This window comes from Falco cherrug, chromosome 1 (genome assembly GCF_023634085.1).
Source record: "Falco cherrug isolate bFalChe1 chromosome 1, bFalChe1.pri, whole genome shotgun sequence".
In the NCBI taxonomy this organism is placed as follows: domain Eukaryota; kingdom Metazoa; phylum Chordata; class Aves; order Falconiformes; family Falconidae; genus Falco; species Falco cherrug.
The window spans coordinates 115,202,546-115,224,244 of record NC_073697.1 but is presented as its reverse complement, the minus strand read 5'-3'; the positions used below and the strand labels follow the sequence as shown (position 1 = coordinate 115,224,244).

At 47.8% G+C, this 21,699-nt stretch overlaps 3 protein-coding genes and 1 long non-coding RNA gene across 6 annotated transcripts; 2 read left to right on the top strand and 2 right to left on the bottom strand.

Moving 5' to 3' along the window:
* Window positions 1-2,200: 2,200 nt before the first annotated feature.
* LOC129736935 (uncharacterized) lies at window positions 2,201-9,832 on the bottom strand. Its single transcript, XR_008734165.1, has 2 exons — window positions 6,672-9,832; window positions 2,201-3,419 (listed from the first exon to the last, which is right to left on the bottom strand). It is a non-coding gene; the product is annotated as an uncharacterized LOC129736935 (long non-coding RNA).
* A 390-nt stretch (window positions 9,833-10,222) lies between these two features.
* On the top strand, window positions 10,223-10,708 carry LOC129736932 (major centromere autoantigen B-like). The gene has a single exon (XM_055722256.1). The coding sequence runs from the start codon at window positions 10,223-10,225 to the stop codon at window positions 10,706-10,708; it is 486 nt and encodes a 161-aa protein (XP_055578231.1).
* On the top strand, window positions 10,239-14,695 carry LOC129736925 (crossover junction endonuclease EME1-like). The gene is made up of 8 exons (XM_055722153.1): window positions 10,239-11,058; window positions 11,140-11,258; window positions 11,441-11,533; window positions 12,417-12,535; window positions 12,775-12,880; window positions 13,186-13,301; window positions 13,671-13,860; window positions 14,220-14,695. Exons 1-8 carry the CDS (start codon window positions 10,998-11,000, stop codon window positions 14,388-14,390), a joined length of 975 nt encoding a protein of 324 aa, XP_055578128.1. The 5' UTR covers window positions 10,239-10,997; the 3' UTR covers window positions 14,391-14,695.
* A 1,438-nt stretch (window positions 14,696-16,133) lies between these two features.
* LOC129736933 (39S ribosomal protein L27, mitochondrial-like) lies at window positions 16,134-21,699 on the bottom strand. Of its 3 annotated transcripts, XM_055722268.1 has the most exons (5): window positions 21,392-21,699; window positions 20,518-20,640; window positions 19,728-19,795; window positions 17,711-19,267; window positions 16,134-16,929 (listed from the first exon to the last, which is right to left on the bottom strand). In XM_055722268.1, the coding sequence occupies exons 1-4, from the start codon at window positions 21,456-21,458 to the stop codon at window positions 19,061-19,063; spliced, it is 465 nt and encodes a 154-aa protein (XP_055578243.1). In that variant the 5' UTR covers window positions 21,459-21,699; the 3' UTR covers window positions 16,134-16,929; window positions 17,711-19,060. The 3 variants fall into 3 exon arrangements, 1 of the variants encoding a protein (XP_055578243.1); XR_008734154.1 differs by lacking the exons at window positions 17,711-19,267; window positions 20,518-20,640 and having other exon boundaries at window positions 21,392-21,476; XR_008734153.1 differs by lacking the exons at window positions 17,711-19,267; window positions 21,392-21,699 and having other exon boundaries at window positions 20,518-21,385.

The window sequence follows — 21,699 nt, the reverse complement described above, 5'->3', positions numbered from 1 at the left end:
CTTTAGACCGACTCTTACACCACCCCGTGGCTCAACATTGTTATCAGGACCATGTGGCAGCGATATAATCCTCTAAGAGGGGTAAAAGAGGACAGGGAAAGTAAAAAGGGGAAAGGAAAATGACAGATAGGAAAAGAAGGGGAAAATAATCATCTTTATCTCAACCAATTTACAATAATCAAATGATATTCATAAAAATGACTAAACATAAATCTGTTTAGGTCCTATACAATTTTCCTTGTGTCAGTAGATTTAGGGATGTCCACATTGGAGGGGATATTCAACAAGATATGTGCATTGATTACAGATGTTAAATATGTCAATTGCTTTACCATTCTCCAATTTAAGACATACAATATCATTGACAAAACAAGACTGATCAAGACCAATATCAAAAGGACAACAATAGGGTGACACAACTTGTTCAAGATGCCAGTAGCAGTCGGTGACCATCCAAAAAGTGTGTTCCACCATCCATGTTCTGCATCTTTTCTCACTCTTCTCAAGACACGGTGTATTTCTTCCACATTGTGATGGACAGTTATCAAGGTTTTCTGTCCGTTTTCTCTAACCTTTTCCAGAATCTTGATCAAGTCTTGATGCTATAACAGTTGTTTTACCAAGGTGAGATTCCTTCCAATGGGTACAGGCTGCAATTCATGAATCAGTGTATAATTAGACTTCAACAGCTGGTGAGATATGACTGGGGCTAAATAGGAGAAGTCACATCCAGTGATGTAAACACAAAAATTTGAATGATTCTTAGTATCTACAATCACCTTATCTACAGATACAGAATTACAAGCAGCTCTCAAACACGCACAACCTTTGCCAATATATACAAGCACTGTTTCAGGGTTATCATCAGGACGAATCTCAAAATGACAGATTTTCTGTGTAGCATCTAAACTAACGTCCTGAGCTCTGATTGTGTTGCCTTCACAGACAAATCCTTGTTGTTCCCGCATGATACAAGATTCCAAATCTACAGTTTGCCATTTCTCATCCCCCTTTTGGGCCCATACTCTATGCTCAAAAAGAATAGAGTATGGTTCCATTGTGATTCAACCCTAAGGCGATAATGGGGTAGGTTACATTTATTGATGCATGGGATATTGTCAATACAAAAGCGGTGGCAATGTTTGTGGTGGGGTTATAAGTAAAGTTTACCAAATTCCACCAGGATTGGAGTTTCCTCTCAAAGTCAGTGGCACTGTCCCAACTATTTTCCAAATTTCAGTGGGAAAAGTGCCTCCTTCACCTTCTCTAATAATTGAGGCAGCCACTGATTGTATCCATAATTGGGCCTGGATACAACTAAGAGCCAAAGAAAGGTTATTTTGGATTATACCAAGTGCATCTAACAGTGCAATTTTACTATTAGTCATTTTAAAATTTAGGGCTATGAATTTTCATTTATTCATAGTTCATGTTCTCAGTGTCCCTCGGAGTTCTCCTGTAAAAATAAAACAACAGATCTTGCCTCCCTGAGGCAAAAAGGGTTAAAATGATGGGATTATCCAGCAGGTATTTATCTTATGGTCTTTTCCCAGGGCATCGGAGGCGTCTCAAGCACATGCATTCAATGGGGTTTTCAGTACCGGTGGTACGTTTCCCACAGTAGGAAGTGCCACCAGAACAGGTTGTCCTGAGAAGTGAGCTAGGTTCTTTAAATCATTTGGTCCCTTTAATGAGGGAATCAAAGAAGGAGCCGTTGGGCAAAAAGCAGTTATTTTGGGGCATCTGTTTACCCCCCATCTATCTTTTACACCTTTAACAGCTTCCCACAAGCGGACATCCCAATTTCCCTCATGAGGTTTCAAAAGTCGTTTTAAGAGACCATTGGCCCTTTCTACAGTTCCATTAGCTTGCGGATAATAGGGGGTATGAAACACCCGTTTAATCCCTTCGCTTCGTGCCCAATCTTGTACAGATCTGGCGGTAAAGCGAGAACCGCTATCAGATTGTATTTCTTGTGGCTTTGGAACAGTTCCAAACCATTCACGCAGTGCTTTCAAAGTGTTCTCCCTCTAAAGCCCCGTTAAAGGCTTCGACTTGGACTAGTCCTGATGTTATTTCCACTCCCACCAGCACAAAATGTTTTCCTCCCGATCTCTTAAAGGGACCAATATAATCCACCTGCCAGGCATTCCACAAGCCTTTACCCTCCCTCAAATGCAGAGGGTCATCCTCTAAAGGGTGCCTTTCAAGTCTTCTTCGACATTGTTCACAGGCTGATATACAGGTTTTACACATTTCTCTGGTGACGGGCCAGCCTCGGGCAAGGGCTTCACAGTACCGATCTTTAGCTCCTGTGGGTTTGCATTTTACATGTAACCATTTTAACAGGTGTTCCCAGTCTTCTGAAATCTGGTCCTTCTGTACAGGAGCTAGCCTTGCAAACTCTTCAGCCCAGTTATTCCATTCTCCCGCTGACCCCCCATCTATCTGATGGGAAGCTACCCAACGTACAGCAAAGTTCCCTTGGCTGGCAATACTTAAGATGTCTCACCATTTTTCCTTTTGCCACACTGGAATCCTATTAACCTGCCATTCATTTTGCTCCCAGGAAGGAAGCCATTCGGTACATCCCTTAAATCCAGCATAAGAATCAGTATAAATGTAAACAGGAGAAGTAGTTTGTGCTTCATGTTGAAAAACGCTTCATACTGCAATTAATTCACCAACTTGTGCACTACCCTCTCCCTCTGTTATAATTTGCTCATTGGAAGAGGTACGGAGCGCTACTGCTCGGTATTTCCACACTTTTCCTTCTCTTTTGGCAGAAGCATCAGTAAACCAAGCACTAACTGACTGTTCACAGGGAAAAGGAGGGGCCACCTGAACGACTGAGACAGGTTTATCTTGGCCCTCATCCAGGCTCTCAACTTCTTTTATAGCTAGTTTTTTTTAAAGCACCTTCAGATACAGAAAGTGTTACAATAGTGTTCAATCTCAGCATACCACTTTCGTACTGAGGCTTTCTGGGCCACCCTGTCAGGGGGAAGGGTCCCAGTAGTGACTGGTTTTATAACTTTAAATGGGCCTCTCAATATAATGGGTTGTTGTATGCTTTTTTCTACTTCTATGAGAGCCAAGCTAACCACAAACAAACCTTTCTCCCAAACAGTGTATCTTTTCTCAGCATAGTCCTCGTGGAGGTTCCCAGAATGTGTTGATGGTAACTTCCTTCCCCAAGTGACAGAGGAGCCAATGAGGAGAGGTGCTATACTGTACCTTGTTCTCACCAGCAAGGAGGGGCTGGTGGCGAATGTGAAGCTCAAGCTGCAGTGACCATGAAATGGTCGAGTTCAAGATCCTTAGGACAGCAAGGAGGATGCACAGCCAGCTTGCTACCCTCGACTTCAGGAGGGCGGACTTAGGCCTCTTCAGGGATCTGCTTGGAAGAGTACCAAGTCCTGGGGGGAAGAGGTGCCCAAGAAAGCTGGTTAATATTCAAGGATCACCTCCTCCAAGCACATGAGCAATGCATCCCAGCAAAGAGAAAATCAGGCAAAACCACCAGCAGGCCTGCATGGATGAACAATGAGCTCCTGGACAAACATAAAAAGGAAGCCTACAGAGGGTGGAAGCATGCACAGGTAGCCTGGGAAGAAAACAAAGAAATTGCCCCATCAGCCAGGGTTCAGGTTAGGAAAGCTAAAGCCCCGACAGAATTAATTTTGGCCAGGTATATCAAGGGCAACAAGAAAAGCTTCTATAGGTGTGGTGATGTAAGTCGAGGCGGACTGAAAAGAAACACTATGTCTGCGTGGCTGGGTTCGGACAAAAATGGCCTTTATTGTTTATACAAACTATTTATATATCTTAGACAGTGCAGGTGTTAGATCCTGATAGGTTTTTGTGTCCTTCTTCTTGCTTGCCATTTGCTGTTGCTGTAGGTGCCCATATGCTGCGGTTCTAAGTTCCGATTCTTCACACCCTGTTTACATACCTGACAATTTGTGGCTGTCTTGAAAGGTACACGGCTAAGTCTTTGAAGTCCACTAACTTGTCTGCAGACCCGCTTGCAGACCCCAACAATTCCCCCTTTTTGTTTTTCAACAGCTAGTACCAGGTTTGCCATGTTCTGCAGGGCCCTTGCAAACATGATGGCAACCAAGGCAACAGCAAACAAACAATACTGCCAATTGAGTGAACTGATGCCAAAAAAGCTGACATTTTCTCAGATTTTGGTAACATGTTGCTGCAATGGGGCACCTAAAATCCACGCAGCACATACCATCAAAATCCTCACAGCCATGTCCTTGAGCCAACAACAAAAACCAATAGTTGCTCTGTTCTGTATATAATGGTGGCAAATTTGACTCACATTCTTAACTGCCTAACAAACAAGGTATCGACATTCAAAGTGCAAACAATATTGACTTCTTTCAGGTTAACATTATACAGAGGTCTTAATTATCGAAAATATCAAGACTTTCAGTAAGATTTTTCATTCTCTGTATACATTCACTTTTTTGCAACAATGTTTGCAAGTCAGTTTCAAGGAAGGGCACGCCAAACAAGGACTGGTTCAGTAAGGAGGCCACACATCATTGTTGGGTTGACTGGCAGCAGCAGCGCTCCCACGATCCAGCACACTAAGCTCAGGCCGTACACAGCGAGCAGGTATCCATCGCGGACCTTCATCTGTAGAAACACAAGCATAACCTCTCCCCCAAGTTAACAATTCATGCGGTGCCGACCAATGCCCAGTACGAGGGTCTTTCATGCGTACTGACACCTTCATGCTTTCTCTAATCGTGCCTCTGGGGTCATTCCATTCATTCCCCCTTTTTGGTTTTTTGTTTGGTTGGTTGGTTAGTTTTTTGTCTGGTTTTGTGGTTTTTTTTTAAGTTAGTGCCACTTTATTAATAGACTCACTCCAATTTGTACCCCCAGCTAAAAATACACATGCTATGCAGACTTTGTTATTTAAAAGGTGATAGGTTAAAACTGCTCGTTCACATGCTTCTATCTCATCCTAGTTTCTACTCATACTCCCTTAAAGTTATTTAACTCTTTGCTGCAGGATCTCAGCTGCACATCATTCAAAGCAAGGCCAAAACTGCACATTACCAATGTCAAAACAACCCACTGTCTGTTCTGTACAATTCAACAATTATTTTTTTTTAACCGCAAAATACATTTCAACCACTGTAATACAGTAGATTATAGACAGCTTTTCCGCGTGACAGAACACAGTCACCCTGTACTGCGAAACAGTTTTTTGCAAGTCCTGTACTACTTTCCAAGCAAATGGTGTGTGAACGTGAGGATTACCAGCAGCCGCATCTCCCAATACAATAGGATATGCGTGCGGTGCACTCGTGGAAGGCGTAGGAAGATCAAGGAGCAGTCCGCCTATCTGTTCTACTAAATCCCAGTTCCTGTCTTTTAATGCCCCATCTCTTATAGCCTGCCAAAATCGCCGAGGGTCGCGCATCATTACTGTACCACTGGAAACTGGATTTTTACCACCTCCACCTTCTTCACTGCCTGTGACTGATAACGTTGTCATAGCTGGACCCGAATCCGGGTTTTCAGCATTTCCATCCTGCGCAGGCAGGGCCGGAGCCGAGGGGGGAAGGCGTGTGGGCTGGCACAAATGTTGGAGGGAGTCAGGGGGGCTGGGATCGGTCCACCGATGTTTCTGCTTGTCGTCCTCGGAATTGGTATTAAGTATAAGTTGACGCAGCTGGAGAGATTTAGGGGATTCAGGGCATTGGGGAGTGGCGCCTGGTAAGGGACATGGACTCTTCCCCTCCCCCACCCCCTCATCCTCTTGTCTGTATTCAGGGGGATACAGGAGAGGTTTGAAGGACGTACCCTCATTCGCATTTTGCTGAATATTTAAGCCCCCACTTGCATCTTGTGGACTTTGCAAGCCCCCACTCCCATTTTGCTGACTTTTTAAGCTCCCACTCATGTCTTGTGGACTCTGCAAGTCTCCACTCGCATTTTGCAGATTTGGCAAGCCCCCAGTCGCAGTTTGCTGATTTTTCAAGCCCCCATTTGCATTTTGCTGATTTTGCAAGCCCCCATTTGCATCTTGCGGGTTCTTGAAGCCCCCTACAACATGTCTAAGCAGTCCCCGTGTAGGCAAAAACCCGGACGCCTCTTTGTCCCCTTTTTCCAGAGCTTCTGACTGTAGATCCTAAATTGTCCCAGGTCCACACACTAAGAGCAGTTGCTGGGGACATTTCCACTCCATGTGTTTTGGCCCACAATAATATATCTTTTAACCGAAGCCCACCTAAAGTAATTCCCCGCTTCTCTAATACTAATTTCCACATTGACAGCACCATGGTATCTTCTTTAGAAACTTACTCCCCATGTTGTCCCTGGTGGCTCACCTTACCGGTGTCACTTTCTCCCGGGATCTTGCAGCCGCTTGCTGCACTACTACTGGGATCATATAGGCACGTCGGGGTCACCAAATGTGGTGATGCAAGTCGAGGCGGACTGAAAAGAAACACTATGTCTGCGTGGCTGGGTTTGGACAAAAATGGCCTTTATTGTTTATACAAACTATTTATATATCTTAGACAGTGCAGGTGTTAGATCCTGATAGGTTTTTGTGTCCTTCTTGCTTGCTATTTGCTGTTGCTGTAGGTGCCCGTATGCTGCAGTTCTAAGTTCCGATTCTTTACACCCTGTTTACATACCTGACAATTTGTGGCTGTCTTGAAAGGTACACGGCTAAGTCTTTGAAGTCCACTAACTAGTCTGCAGACCCGCTGCAGACCCCAACATATAGGTACATCAGTGACAAAAGGGAGATGGGAAAATGCAGGCCCTCTCTGGAAGGAAACGGGAAACCTGGTTACCCAGGACATGGGGAAGGCCGAGGTACTCGATGACTTTTTTGCCTCAGTCTTCACAGGCAAATGCTGCAGCCCCACAGCCCAAGTCACAGAAGGCAAAAGCAGGGACGGGGAGAATACAGAACCACCCACTGTAAAAGATCAGGTTCAAGGCCATCTACGGAATCTGAAGGTGCACAAGTCCACGAGACCTGATGAGATGCATCCACGGGTCCAGAGGGAACTGGCGGATGAAGTGGCTAAGCCACTGTCCATCGTGCTTGAGGAGGCGCGGCAGTCCAGTGAAGTTCCCACTACACAGGAAAAGGGGAACAGAACCCTCATTTTTAAAGAGGGAAGAAGGAAGCCCTGAGGAACTACAGGCTGGTCAGCCTCACCTCTGTGCCTGGCAAGATCATGGAGCAGATCCTCCTGGAAACTGTGCTAAGGGACATGGAAAATAAGATGATGATTGATGACAGAACACATGGATTCACTCAGGGCAAATCGTGCCCGACAAATGTGGTGGCCTTCTGTGACAGGGGTTACAGCAGTGGTGGACAAAGTATGAGCTACTAATGCATTTGTGCAAAGCTTTTGACACTGGTCCCGCATGACATCTTTGTCTCTTAACGGGAGAGACATGGATTTGACAGGTTGTCCACTTGGTGGATAAGGAATAGGCTGGACAGCCGTACCCGAGAGTTGCAGTCAACAGCTCAATGTCCAAGCGGAGGTCGCTGTTCGGACCAGTGCTGTTTAGCGTCTGTGTCGGCAACATGGGCACTGGGATTGAGTGCACCCCTAGCAAGCCTGCCGATGACACGAAGCTGTGGTGCAGCTGACACACTCAAAGGAAGGCTTGCCATCCAGAGGGACCTTGGCAGGCTTAAAAGGTGGGCCCCTGCAAACCTCATGAAGCACAACAAGGCCACGTGCAAGGTCCTGCATGTTGGCTGGGGCAATCCCAAGCACATTTACAAGCTGGGCAGAGAACGGATTGAGAGCAGTCTTGAAAAAGATTTGAGGGTGTAGGTTGATGAGAAGTTCAGCATGACCCAGCAATGTGTGTTTGCAACCCAGCAAACCAACCAAATCCTGGGCTGCATAAAAAGAAACATGGCCAGTAAGGCAAGCAGGTGATCCTCCTTCCCTGCTCTGCTCTTGTGAGACCCCCCCTGTGCAGTACTGCATTCAGCTCTGGGGCCCCCAACATAGAGAGGACATGGACCTGTTGGAGCTAGTCCAGAGGAGGCCGCAAAGATGCTCAGAGGGCTGGAACACCTCTCCTAGGAAGACAGGCTGAGAGAGTTGGCGTTGTTCAGCCTGGAGAAGAGACGGATCTGGGGAGACCTTAGAACAGCCTTCCAGTGCCTAAAGGGGCCAGCAAGAAAGCTCACGGGGGACTTGTTACAAGGGCATGTAGTGATAGGACAAGGGGGAACGGCTTTAAACTGAAAGAGGGGAGATGTAGGTTAGATACTAGAAAGAGATTCTTCACTAGGAGAGGGGTGAGGCACTGGAACAGGTTGCCCAGAAAAGCTGTGGATGCCCCATCCCTGGCAGTGCCCAAGGCCAGTCTGGACGGGGCTTGGAGCACCCTGGGCTAGTGGAAGGTGTCCTTGCCCAGGGCAGGGGGGGAACGGGGTGATCTTTAGGGTCCCTTCCAACCCAAACCATTCTATGATATTATATATATATATATATAATAGCTATTCTGAACATACTAATAAAAGCATTTTCTGCAAATTCTTGAGTTACAATCAGGACAAGTCAAGGAGAAAGAAAAAAAAAAAATCAGTTGTTACAGACACTGATTTTCTCTGGAACATAAATATCATCCACACCACAAACTCCTTCCTTATACAAAAGACAGTAACAGAAAACACCGGTTTTCTTATCAATAAATCTGAGCCTCTCATGAACTTCTGTTAAAAATGACTGAGATATAATTAGCTCTTCTTAAAAAAATAAATCAATCTCTTCAGTACCTCCTTTCATGCAGTTAGTAGCAAATCCAATTTTTCTGCCTCCCTCTATTGAGCCCCTAAGCAGCAGGTTAGTATGCAACAGTGGCGATCATCACATTCATGTTGCCTTAACCTGAATAAAACCACTGCACTCATTTAATAGCACTTAAATTACCAGAGATACTCAGAGAGCTAGAAATACCATTGCGGAAAGGATAATTGCTCTACAAGGAAACATTAACTTCAAGAGCTTAATGGGTAAGTAAAAAAAAGGCTCTGAGACTTGAAAAAATACAGGGAAGTAGGAAAAGATGAACGATAACTACAGTTTCATATACACAAATTGTACAAAACTATAGTCCAATTCCCTTTTGTCAAAACAAACCTTCAACAGCTTGATTCCCGGGTTACAGTTTGTGCTGCGTGAAAGAAGTCTGCTAGAGAAAAAACGAACCTCAAAGCACCAGACATGGGCAAAACCAGCTGTCTAGAGCAGACTGGGACAGAGAGCTCGTAACTTGACGTAAGTCACATTGGAAATCAGTGGAAAAATCTTCAAGGATTCGATGCCCCGCGGGAAAAAAAAAAAAAAAAAGCCCCGAGGGTATTTGTCTTTACCACTTCTAGATTAAAAAAGGGGATTTTAACAGCCTCCTGCCTACTGCACTGTGCAAGGGAGAGCAGCACCGCCGAGTGCGTGATCTCCACCGAGCGCACATGAATCCTGCTTGCCCCAGGCTGAATCTTCCGCCGCGACCCAGCGGCAGCGCCGAGACGCGGTGCAGGCCTCGTCCCTGGCGGTTCTCCAGTGCAAGGGGGGCCCTGGGATCTGGCCCGCGGCACCCCGGCCCCCACCGAGGCCCCTTCCCGCACGAAGGCCCCGCGCAGGGGTAGCGCTCGGGCCCTCGCCCAGCCCCCACCTGAGGTAAAAGTCAAGGCCCCGACGCCCAGCTACCAGCAGTAACCTCCCCCAGGGCACCCCCTCCCCACTCGCTGCCTCCGCCCCAGCCGGACCCCTGCCCACCCCGCGGAGGGGTGAACCGGCAGATACCCCCGCACTCACACAGGCGCCGCAGCGCCGCCATTTCCCCTCCCGCCGCTGCTCTTCTCCTTCCGCTGGGAGGTCGCAGAGCGCAGTGGCCGGTCCGTTCCTTCCGCCGGGCGGCCGCGGCGCGAGCGGCGCCATTGTGCTTGGCCAGATCCTTCCGCGGGAACGCGGGGACGCGAGCGGAGGGCTGTGATAGGCCCGACCGAGAGCATCATATTGCCGGCGGGTTTGGACCAATAGGAGCTGGGCCGAGGTGGCTTCAGCGGGCGCCGCAGCGCTGGGGATTCAGTTGCCTGGGCGGCGCGGCAGGGGGCGCGGCAGCGTTACCGTGGCAGCGTTACCGTGGCAGCGTTGCCGTGGCAGCGTCGCGCTGCTTCGACGTCATCTTCGACGACATGTTCGGCGACTCGGAGTCTGAGGACTGGCTGGTTACCGGAACCTCCCTGCTACACCCGGCAGCAATGCCGCCCTCGTCTCCACCCCCGGCCTCCCAGCCGGAGCAGGGGCAGCCCCCGACTGCCTCTCCCGAGGAGGGGATGGTGGTCAAAGTGGTTGTGGAGGAGACCAGTGAGGGCGAGGAGCAGGACAACAAGGGCAAGGAGCAGGACAGCGAGAGCGAGGAGCAGGACAGTGAGGAAGATGGGGGTGATGGGTTTGAGCATGAGTACGGCTACGGATATTATGAGAATTATCTGTTGGAGGAGGATGAGGGTGTGTTCATGGAGAATGAGGAGGAGGAGGAGGATGAGGAGGAGGATGAGGAGGAATTCATCCCTCTACGTGACAGGCTCAGGATGAGTGTGTTGGCCAGCAGGATGGCAGCTGCTGAGCCCCCCCCCCGCCAGCGGCAGGGACGCGGAGGCGCTAGCTGGCCCGAGTGATGGTAGCCACCTGCTGGCCCCCGGCAGCAGGGAGCCGCTGGTAGCCCAGGTGCCATCTGGACAAGTGTTCGATGGCAACCGAAACAGCCCCCGCGGCGCAAAGAGACTCTGCGGGTGCCCGCTGGCGGGTTCTCCCTCCGAGCCCTCAGGCCAGCCTGGCAGCTCCACGGCCAGCAGCGGGTCCCTCGAAGAAGCCCCCGCCGCCAAGAAGGCAAGGCTCGGTGCGGAGGGCAGTGGGGCAGCCCGCGGTGATGCTTGGCAGCGGAGGGAGCAGAATGCCCGTGCTCAAATGCCACAAGCCCAGCAGCTAGGGAGGAGCCAGGAACGCATTGCCGTGGTGATAGATCCAGGTACTTGTCCTGACAGCCTGCACCTCCTTTGTGTTGGGTGCTGTCTCTGCTCTGCAGGCCTGACCTGTGTGTTGCTTTCAGTTCTCTTACAGAAAGCAGGTGGAGTGCATGTCCTCAGGGCTCTGCAGGCTGAAAAGTATTGCTGTGTGGAGGCTAGTCAAGCTATTCCGTGCAGCATCAGCTGGAGGCGAAAAATTCAGGTGTGCAAGCAAAATCTCAATGTTCTTGCCCCCCCCCCCCCCAGTTATTTACACTCATTAGTCATTGTATTTAGCAGGCCAAATAAACACCCCTCTTGTCTTCTCCCTGCCTCTGAGTGGGAGCACTGGTTTGAGTGAATTATAAACACACCCTTGGTCTGGCTGTTTTCATATCTGAACAGGTGGATGCAGGAACTGAATGGGTAGAAGAAGAACGTGTCCTGACTGTGCTTCAGCTGGAGGATTTTATGGGCATGGTTTACAATTACAAACAAGTAAGAGTGCTTATAACTTTTGTGCTCTTGAACATGCCTTGCTAGAAGAGTGGTGGTTGTCATCCCTCTTCACGGCAGGAAGGTTTTGATGTGGGATGGAGCCATGGCTTCAGTAAACCAGAAATCTGCTTTTGGAAGCCATCGGTGGATCAAAACCACTCGGGTTGTACAATACAAAGTTTTGGCCAGCTTGCTTTCTTAGTTACAATTTTTCACACATTTTTGAAGAGGTAACATGGTCAGATCGAGTGTGATGGTTTTTAAATTTTCTGCCATAATTTATACCAGATCAAGTATTGCCTGCTTGCCCCCAAAGAGCAGTGCAAACAATTTTTCATCTGCAGACCTATCTGTAGAATCAGAGCCATAGGTTGATGCACTTACATGTCGTTATAAATGATAACAATTAAAACAATTTTATTTTGGGTTCAATCAATTTAGCTTGAGAAACAATAAGCAAAAACAGTGCTGGGTGTGCGGAGAACTCAATTAGCTCCACCACACGCACACCTGAGTCCTAAAAGCAGCGTCTTTTATACCAGCATCTTGACCAATCTCGCTCGCGGATGTTTGTCCTGCTCTTTCTCCGCTGGGTCGTTAGGGTACACCTTCTCCTGCTGGGTCTCCTTCAGCGCGCTTTTCTAATAGCGGTTGCCTCAGAGGAAGGGGGAGTTTTTACATTGTCTTAAAAGAGAAGCACATGCGCCTATTCATTACAATTGTGATACAGGTTATAATGGTCACAAACACTTTTAGATGTACACAGGGCACAACAGTTACGCTTATCACACAATATTCTATTTTGTCATGAATCGTGACTGCGTTTATCACAATGTGCATCTCAGAATGGTTTAACTCCTTTTTTTTCTGTTGCTCTTTGTAGGTGGCCCAGGGCTCTGCGGGACAGCTTACGACCCTGTCGGGCTATGTGACTTACATGATGGAGGCGATGCCTCAGAAAATTATTGCATTGGCAGTAGTTGGAGTAGAAGAATATTTCAGGTTGAACATCCTTCCCTCTAAAAGTTTCTGTGTTGTCTCTGGCCTTGACAAATGCCATAGGTGTTTACATTAATTCCTTGTAGCAAAGACTGGAGCCCAAGGGGTGATCCCACACAGAACTATTCTCCTATTATACAGAAACACAAGCAAAGGCCCCTCCGGCCTGTCACCCCAGTGACCACTGGGGAATACCTGTGAATGAGTTCCCAGTCTTACTTTACTCTTCTTGGGTTTCTCAGAATTCAGTCAAAAAAGAAACCACCACAGGCGGCAGCAAGTGTAAACCAAGAAGAGGAACAGGGAAGCCTGAGAAATCCGGGAATAACCAGAAGGGATGTGGAAGAAGTAAGTACCTGTAAAACAGGCATGCAGCCATCATCTCTTCTTTGAACACTGTTCCAAGAAATGGGCTACACGAAATGAGAGCTTGCCACTGAAGAGCTGTGGCAGCTGGAATGTCACTAAACCAGTATTAACCAGCAGGAGGCACACCACCCCCTAAATACTTCAGTCCCTTAAATTAACTGTTCCCAAAATGGGGAGAGAGTGGCTGGTCTTATCCTGTAACAAGAAGCTGTGACCCTTTTTTGTTTCAAGACAAGAGTGCTGTTTGGTGTGACAAGATTAATTGTTCCTTTCGTGGTTTACAGGCTTTAGTGGATCTGCAGGTGTCCAAACAAGTCCAAATCCAGATGTTTGAGAGCTGGGAGGAGCTCGGAGAATTTGTCACCATGTTCACAAAAGCTGTAGCTGAAGCACCATTCAGGTGAGCAGGCAGATGAGGTTTGGCCATGTCTTCGTAGAGGCTGCACTTTCACAGTTACTGGAGGGAACAGCAGCTACATGGCTGTACTTCAGGACCACAATTTTTAACTGGTTGACAGAAAGGGAATTCTCTCATGTCAACGTACCACTTTGTGTGCATGTTGGCTTGTGTCAGGATGGCTCCCAAGTACAGGATTGTTTCCCTTTTCAGGAGGAAATCTGGGTCTCAAGCAAGGAAACTGGTAATGCATGTAAAGAAAATAGGGTCAGACTTTCAGCATTTGACGCCAATGCAATGACAGATGCAGGGATAGGGTTTTCTTCATAGCCTCATTGTCTTACTTGCTTTCCCATTCTTTGTTCTCCCTAGGCGAGCAAAAGAGGAGACGGACTTCCCTTTCTACTCGGGTCCGGGGTGCTGTGGAGGGCCGAAGGTGGATCACGTTGTAAATGGTCTCTTGCAAGTTTGGAAGAGGCAGTTAGAACAAATTAGGCAGGTCAACTTTGCAATGGCTGAGGCTATTGCAGCTGCCTTCCCTTCTCCACAGCTTCTGTACCAGGTGAGATTGCCTCAGGAATACAGAGTACTGTGCGCGGACAGCCAACAAATGTAAGGCGTGGAAGAAATAATGTAACTGGTATTTGACATGATGATTCTGTGGGAGATGTTTAGTAAGGCAGCAAAGGAACGGATGCCTTGGCACCCGTTGCTTTTGGCTGTACAGAGCAGGCTCCTGAGGGAGCACTACTAGTTCCACATCAGCCTGTCAGCTCACAAAAGAGACCTGGTGAGGGAGGGACCAGGTGAAAAATTATGTTGTGAAAGGGTAGAGCAGTCACAGGTGCCTAGCTTTGATTACTTTTTTTTGAGCAATGTATCCAAATGGATGACACTGTTGTTCCTTTTTGTTGATTTTAGGCCTACAGCAGATTAACCTCGGAGACGGAGCGGGAAAACCTGCTGGTGAACATCCCTTCGTGCAGTGGTGCTGGCGGGACCTTCCAGGCAGTTAGACCATACCTCTCCCGACAGATCTATCAGCAGACCACTTCCTACAACCCTTCTCTCTATTTGAATTACAATCCATAGCCCCAGGGAATGAGGCTGTTACAGTTTGACTGGTTTAGGTATTCAGTTTTGTTCTGGGAAGAAACGCTTAGATAATTAAGTTATTGTGCCAAGTTCAAGTTTAAAGTTCAAGGTCCACGTTAAGTTCAAGGTCCAAGTTCAAGACTTTATTGTAGCAGAAGAAGGTTGGATGAAATTGTTGAACGGCTGGAGTTTGCAGAAGAAAGGTGGTGAACATCATCAGAACGTGAATTGGACACTGTTTATAGCATTGATAATTCCTTCTATTTAATAAACAATTTTGAATAATAAACTTTGCTTTGTAACATGTTGTCTGGAATATAGACAGGTATGCCATGTGTTGAATACTTTCTACTGCTAGCCTAAACTGCAAGTAGTTACCTTCTCCCTCCAGTGTGAGAAATCCTAATGCTCAAGCAACATGGTGCTGCGCCCCCCAGCACCTGCTCGAGTGAGGTGGAAGAACTTTACCTCACAAAATAAGACTCTCAGTTTTCCACTGTGGCAGATGGGAATGAGTAAGACCAATTTTCAGGTATAAGTTTAGACTGCCTTGATTCAGTCTCCAGATGGCTTAATCTATTGAGGGTCTTGAAATCTGGTTGTATGTGCTGGAATTATGAGGTCTAAACAGTTGGCAGAAAAAGCTTTCTTTTACTTAGACTGGGGAACATGCTTGCCTGTCCACAAAGCCATTAGCACTTGTGGACAGGCACACAAGGGCAGTTGAGGTCTGCAGCAGCAGCACTTACAGAGATGAGTGCCCAGAGTGAATTAAGCTTCCAGTGTGTGGAAGTTACCCCTTGGAACCACGATGACTCTGAAGAAAAAAGCAGGTATTTGGCGGGAGCCCTTGCCTGGCCAGTAGCACGCTTCTGACCTGAACTGGTAAATCTTATTAGCCTGGCATTTGCAAGCTTAAGACGGCAAAGCAACAGATGCTGGCAGGAATGTCTGCAGAGAGGAAATATTGCTTTGAATGTTGTTTGCCATTTTTCTGAGCATTTCTGGAGAGTTAAGCAAGGAACTTTTAAAGAATGTGACGAGTTAAATACCAAAAGCAAAGCCTAAAGCTGTTTCAAGGAAGCTCACAAAACAACACAAGCTGCTAAGCCAGAGGCAGGCAGCCCTTCCCTCCTCTGATTCATGCTGTCGCTTTTTTCTGTGATACTTGGGGAATCACAGTTTTACCATTAGGTTACAAAAAGGTGACAGCTTACTGCCTTGATGACCTTGGGATGAAATGCTACAGGCTGTTTCCTTGTGGCACTGCTCTTAGCAGCAACAATCGCAGGTATCAGATGGGAGGGAGCAATTCTGGTAACTAATGAAGGATGTCTCAGTGGAGTCTGTCGCATGGATATTCTCTGAAACCTCCGCTTCACATTATGCGTACGCTGCATTTTAGTGCTCACAAAGCTCTTACGGATATGACAGACCTCGGGATTTCTCTGAACTATAAATTCATTTGTGCAGGTGAGTTTTCTTTAGGTGCAAACCACCAAACCCCCCAGCCTTCCCAACAGCTTCCCCCAGCAAAGCCCTGGCCTGTCTGCTCCTGTGCTGCTGCCACAGTGCCACCCAGTGCTGCCTGCCACGGCTGCAGCTGCTTTGTCAGCACTAGCTGGTTAAAATAATGATTTCTAACTCCACTTCACGTACTCTGAAATAATTTTTGACAGTTTCTGAAATACCCGAGTGAAAAAACTGCGTTAGCAACATAAACATCCAGTTCAGACAAACTGCTGTGAAAACTGTTGTATTGAAAATTCAGCTCCTTTCAACAGTGCATCAGCTTCTGCACTCCAACATACGGATGCGCAGCCACCCTGCGCACTTGTAATTGGTCCTGGAGTAGGCCTTAATATATTACTCCCGTACAGCTGTATCACCAATTTTAGCACGAAGAGAAATGAGAGCAAGGAATGGATATGTATTAAAACCCTCCTACCTCCAGGATAGAGCTATAGGCACCCAGATAACGCAAGGCCTGGTTTTTTCCACTCATACAGATCGGTAGCTTTCTGTGTCTCACCATCTAGGTAAACATCCCATGGAGGTAAGAAGTGTTAACAAGTTTCGGTTAACGTGGGCAAATCATGGGAGTTACAGGCCAACTGCGAAACATGCATGGCAAAGATGATCTGAACAATACCTCTGCTCTGGGTGGAGTGGAGCAACAAACCAATGCTGACTGATTAAAAGCAGTTTCATCAGAACGCAATTCCATAGGAATTCTGGCTGTGCAGATGGTGGAAGGAGATGCTGACGAAGTAAGTGCCTGTCCAGGACAATCACTGCTGTGAGTTCTGTTGTAGCATATTTTGCAGGGTTTTATGGTTTTGAAGAGCGGCTACCACATCCTCGTAGCGAGTGTTCGTGCTGATGCACAGGGGTTGACGTTGCAGCTCTGTCAGCTTGCAGGCGGCCAAAGTACAGAGGATGCAGAACAGCACAAAAAGCAGGACTCTCAGCGCTGACCGCGACCAGGAGTGCTTGTGCAGGGGTGGCTGAGCAGGATGAGAACTGGAGGCGGGATCTGTAATGAAAGCGTTTACAGGACAGAGAACGTGAGGAATAAATCAAGTATCTTTTTAATAGTCTACATTCAGAAACAAGCTGTTCGGGTGAGATACTTCAGCCTGTGCTGCAGCTGTCTTTTGTCATGAATTTTCATCACTTAACTGTACAGTAAGTAGATGTGCAGCATCTGTTTAGGATGAAAAGTTTCAAATTTAGTTTCACGGTCAGCACAGAAGAAGGTGTAAAGCACCTTTGTGGAACACAAGACCTGGTTTTGCACATATAGGTCAGTACACTTAAAAAGAAATGAGTGGAGGTACGTTCTCCTTAGGAACAGCTGAACTTTCTTGTAGCTCAGCAGTTCACCAGGAACACAAATTAAGGGGAAAAGGGCACACCAGCAGCACTTATTAGAAGTCTAAGGCCGCGAGGCAGGGCAGAGCTGCTGCTGAAAGGGCAGGCCCTTTGGATCATCCGCGCGGTGCAAGCCCAAGCTGGGAATGTTCTTCTTAGATCTGTATGGCTTCCACAGTTTTTTGGTCCCTTCTCCCTGCATGACACCTCCAGGATGCTCCTCAGTAAGTGTTTATGGCTTAGTTATAAGCAGGAGGCTTTGCCTGTTATGACATTTCAGATTTGCACTCCTGCAATAGAACAGAGACAAGCGAGTGCATCTGCCAAGCCAGTCCTGCGGCAGCGTCCCAAGAGCCTCCTGTCGAACAAAGAGCCCTTACTGACTAAAGCGAAACAGAGACATTTGAAACCCTGAGCACAGCACTAAAGGTTCACTGATTTACCTGGATCTGGAGCTCTTGAAGTTGTACCATAACGTCTGGCATAGTCAGCACTTGCTGCTCGGTGTTTGGAGCTGTAACTAATGATACCTGCCCTGAAACCAGAGCACTGAGGGCACAGGAGAGTAAGGCCCCAAAGATGAGCAATGGATGAACTACAGCAGGGGCTCTTCCACAATATCCCTGTGCCACTCCTGTCGCTCATTACCGGGGAGAAAGTTAGTTTATTTTGGCAGAGCTGGGCTAGCAACAGCCCAGAGGCTCACCTGCTGCTGTGCAGTGAGACTCTGTCAAAACCTGGGTAGAAAGCCAGGTTTGTAGGTGCTTGTATACACCCCAGTAATCGATCCTTGGTCAAAGGCAGGCAAGCAGCAGTCCTCTCGTAACAGAAATCAGGGCTTTTCTGGCCTTGTGACTAGCAGCAAGTCCTTGAAGGGGAACAGGGAAGAGCAGGAACCCAGCACAGAGAGGGTGAGGGGGCAGTGGGGGGAATGTGCCTCTCCAGCGGCTTTTTGCCCTGCTGTGTTGCAAAAGCAGTGTAAGCACTCACCTCATCTAGCCAGCAGCCTGCTGCTCTGAGGGCTGCAGGAATTTCGGTTCAGGCTGGTGGCAGTTGTGAGCCTTGTCATCCGCTCTGTAAGAAGAGCTGGGATAATCTCCTGCTTATTGCTGATCCACTGTGATGTTCTTCCTGTCTCCTCAATAGACGCCGCCTCCCTATGAGCATGCTTTGAGACAGCCTTCAGCTTTCTCAGGAACAGTAATGAGCTCAGAGACCCTGGACAGACGTGGCATGTCAGACCCATTCCAGGCCCCTCTCAGCTACCAAACTCAGTGAAACACAGCCGTGTGAGGCCTCGGCCTCCGCACGCTGCTTCCACCCATGGTGTCAGGGACAGAAGTGCCTGTGGCATCGTTCTGGTCTGCAGGGAACGGCCAAATGTCAGACCTTCACCCAGATGCACACTCAGCCGAGACACAGGCAAGTCAGACCCCAGGCAGCGGTGCCGTCCCTCCTGCAGCACAGGACAAGCATGGAGCCAACGCCAGCTCTCTAGCTCTGAGCGGAGCAACCAGGGGTGCCTGTTCGCTCTTCTCTGGCAAATGTGCTGGGACCAAAGGAGACAGACCAGCTGCTTGCTTTGACAAAGGGGACAAAGCCAAGGTGAAGGTCTGCTCAGCCAGAGTGATCCCAGTGCCTGAACACTGACCACACATGCTTTAGGAGCAAGAAAAAGAAGTCCTACACTGGTATCTTCGGAGCTAGAATATTATTGTCCTCTCATGCCAGTCCAGCTGTGGTGGTCTGTCCCAGTCGCTCCTTCCCATCCCTCCCTACGTGAGGCAGGAGGCTCAGAGCATGGTGACGAGTTTAAAGCTTCCTACTTCTGTGACAGGGATAACATTGATACAGGTTTTATAAAGAACCGCTCCTTTGGGTAGACAACAGATCGCTTCCCTGCTCTCACTGCTGCGGGGCAGAGGTACGTAGACCTCTTTGGTGTATCTCACAATCCCATCCTCCAGGGCATACAGAGTCTTGTTACGGCCCATCCCCACCTGGAAGAGGATGAGGACTGTTAGAAAGGGAAGGCTGGAGGTCCACCACTAAAGCAGATCTGATCATCGGTCTGCCTTGTTGGATATCCTGCCTTCGACAGCATCTGTTGCTTTGTATTTTAAAATAAAACCACGCTATTTGCTTCCAGCAATCCATATGCAAAAGTGCTCATTACAAGGGAGGAGATACCGATTCCACCCTGAAGCACAAGCACACAGTTAGGTTACAGAAGCGTTCTGGGATTTCCAGAACTTTCAGACCTTTCCTGAGTCACATGGGCACAGGTGTGAGCGGGCTCTGTGACTAAGAAATACCAGGCAATGAAACCCAGCTTCAGGTTGACATAGAATATAAGGAAGAGCATTAAGAACAAGCTTGAAAGAGAGGAGGCACTGAGGACAGCACTCTGTTGTGGGCTGCTGTTTCTGAGAACGAATGAAGAGATACAAAACCACTTACATGAGCCCCTGGATGCCAGCGCATCAACCGCTGCGTAGCCAGAATGTTGCCTGCATGCACAAATTCACCTGCAACAGAGTGACAGAGTCAGACTGCAGAGCAATGGAGCTCCCTGAAGCCCTGGCAGAACACAAACGGTTCCAAAGCCCAGCTTTCTGTGGGAATTTTCTAAGAAATAATTACTTCAAATGCTAAAAGCATATAAACAAAAATGCTCTTAGGGGGAAATGAAAGGCAATTGATAGACCATGGCAAAAAGCAATCCTAGGCTTTGAAAAGATTACTTCTAGGGGACAAGGCATTTTCTGGTTGCTGAAGGCATTTGTTTTATTACCTTTCCCATTGATATGTTTTCATCAGCAAAGCTAATAATTATTAAGCACTTGGCTGCAAGAATCTGTACTTTGGCTTCTGCTCAGCCTCATAATTCTCCCCTTTGTAAACACCTAAAATGCCCAGCTTTTCACCGCAGCGTGGGGGGAAAGTAGGTGTCCCACAGTGTGCCCTCCTCCCAGGCGCTCCAGAGAGGCAAAGTCAGAACCAAAGGAGGTTTTCTGCAGGCAAGTTCAGCTGGCCGCTCGCAGGCCCATCTGGGAGGGAGGCTGCTCACCCTGCCCTCCTGCCGGTGGCTACCCTTCATCACCAGGTTTCACTGAAGCTTCCCTTTCCTTTCTCTTGGAAGTTGCCCTGGCCACCTCCTCCTGAAATAACAACTGACACCAGCACCAGGGGAGAAGCTGCGAAGAACCCAATGAAATGCAAGTAAGACTCAGCAGACGCTCAGACCTACCATCTACTTTTTTAAATCCATAGCGCTTGCCAGGGCTGCGGCCACCTACATTTTTGTAGCTGCCTCCAGTTTTCTTAGAAGCACACCTGACGGCAGCCAGGCTTGTCTGGGGAGTAGTTAAAACTAGGTTTGGAGGAAGAAAAACAACATCAGCTGAAAAAAACTGTTCTTTTTTCAGGTTTAAAGGCTAACAGTTAAGACAGGCTTTAAAACTAAAGGCAAAAGAAAGCCCAGGGACCGGGGGGAGGAGAAGTACTTCTAAGATAAACCATAATTAGACCACCATGGCCTAAGTCCCCAGCAAAGAGGCCACATCTCAAGTACAGTTACTGCCCAGGGAGGAATAAAACACTCGGCAACGATGTTAAAGGATATGCACAAATTCATGTTTCAGCAAGGCCTTGTCAAATGAGGTACAGATGTTACTGGTTGCTGTGGACTGGCCTTATATTGCTTTGAAAAAAGACAAGTTGTGATCTCTGTTTCAGTTTCCCCTTCGACTGAATGGCATTTACTTAGTAATATTTTGAAATCTTACAAATGAGAAGACTCCAATTCAAGACAATATATAAGCATGTATTCAAGTGGGCACTAGTGATACAGCCAGGAGCGGTGTGAGGAGTGTCAAGGATTACAGAGCCCTGGGAGTAGTGGTAAGGGACTCTGGGGAGCTGTCACGGTCCACGCAGTGGACTCATGATGGTTTGTTAACTATCATCTCGAAGCGCAAAAGTCAAGGTAACCACGCCAAGGGGTTATGCTTCAATTAAACAGCACAATTTTATTGTTTCCCCGTAAAGCGGCGTGCGATAGGTAGAAAGACAAAGTGAATAAAAGGTAAAGTAAAAAGGAAAGGAAAGAGGATTAGAGCTACCACCACGGGTCCAAGGCGTCCCTATGGTCCCAGGTCCAGGCAGCGTCCCGCCGGTCCTTCTGATCATCGTGATCCTTGGTGGGGAAGATCTCCAAAGTTCAGTTGTTAGAAGGCATCTTTTTGTGCCAAGCAACAGGCCCTGCTCCCCCTCTGGTCCATGGATTGTTGCCAGCCTTCGCCTTCTCGAGCCAGGTTATCATGCATGTCCAAAGAAGAGTGCCTGAGGCGCGGTTTTCCTTAGAGGCGGGTAGCTTCAGACAGGAGGCGTGTTTTTGTATTGTTTTCTGGTTCATTGTTATGACCACAGC

Coding starts and splice junctions, on each gene's coding strand:
- LOC129736932 (XM_055722256.1), top strand. CDS start 10,223: ATGTTCGGCGACTCGGAGTCTGAGGACTGGCTGGTTACCGGAACCTCC.
- LOC129736925 (XM_055722153.1), top strand. CDS start 10,998: ATGCCACAAGCCCAGCAGCTAGGGAGGAGCCAGGAACGCATTGCCGTG. Junction 11,259..11,440: donor GCTGGAGGCGAAAAATTCAG/GTGTGCAAGCAA, acceptor ATATCTGAACAG/GTGGATGCAGGAACTGAATG. Junction 13,861..14,219: donor CTCCACAGCTTCTGTACCAG/GTGAGATTGCCT, acceptor TGTTGATTTTAG/GCCTACAGCAGATTAACCTC.
- LOC129736933 (XM_055722268.1), bottom strand. CDS start 21,458: ATGATCAGAAGGACCGGCGGGACGCTGCCTGGACCTGGGACCATAGGG. Junction 20,641..21,391: donor GACGCCTTGGACCCGTGGTG/GTAGCTCTAATC, acceptor CTCCAAACCTAG/TTTTAACTACTCCCCAGACA. Junction 19,268..19,727: donor GCTGGCATCCAGGGGCTCAT/GTAAGTGGTTTT, acceptor ATCCTCTTCCAG/GTGGGGATGGGCCGTAACAA.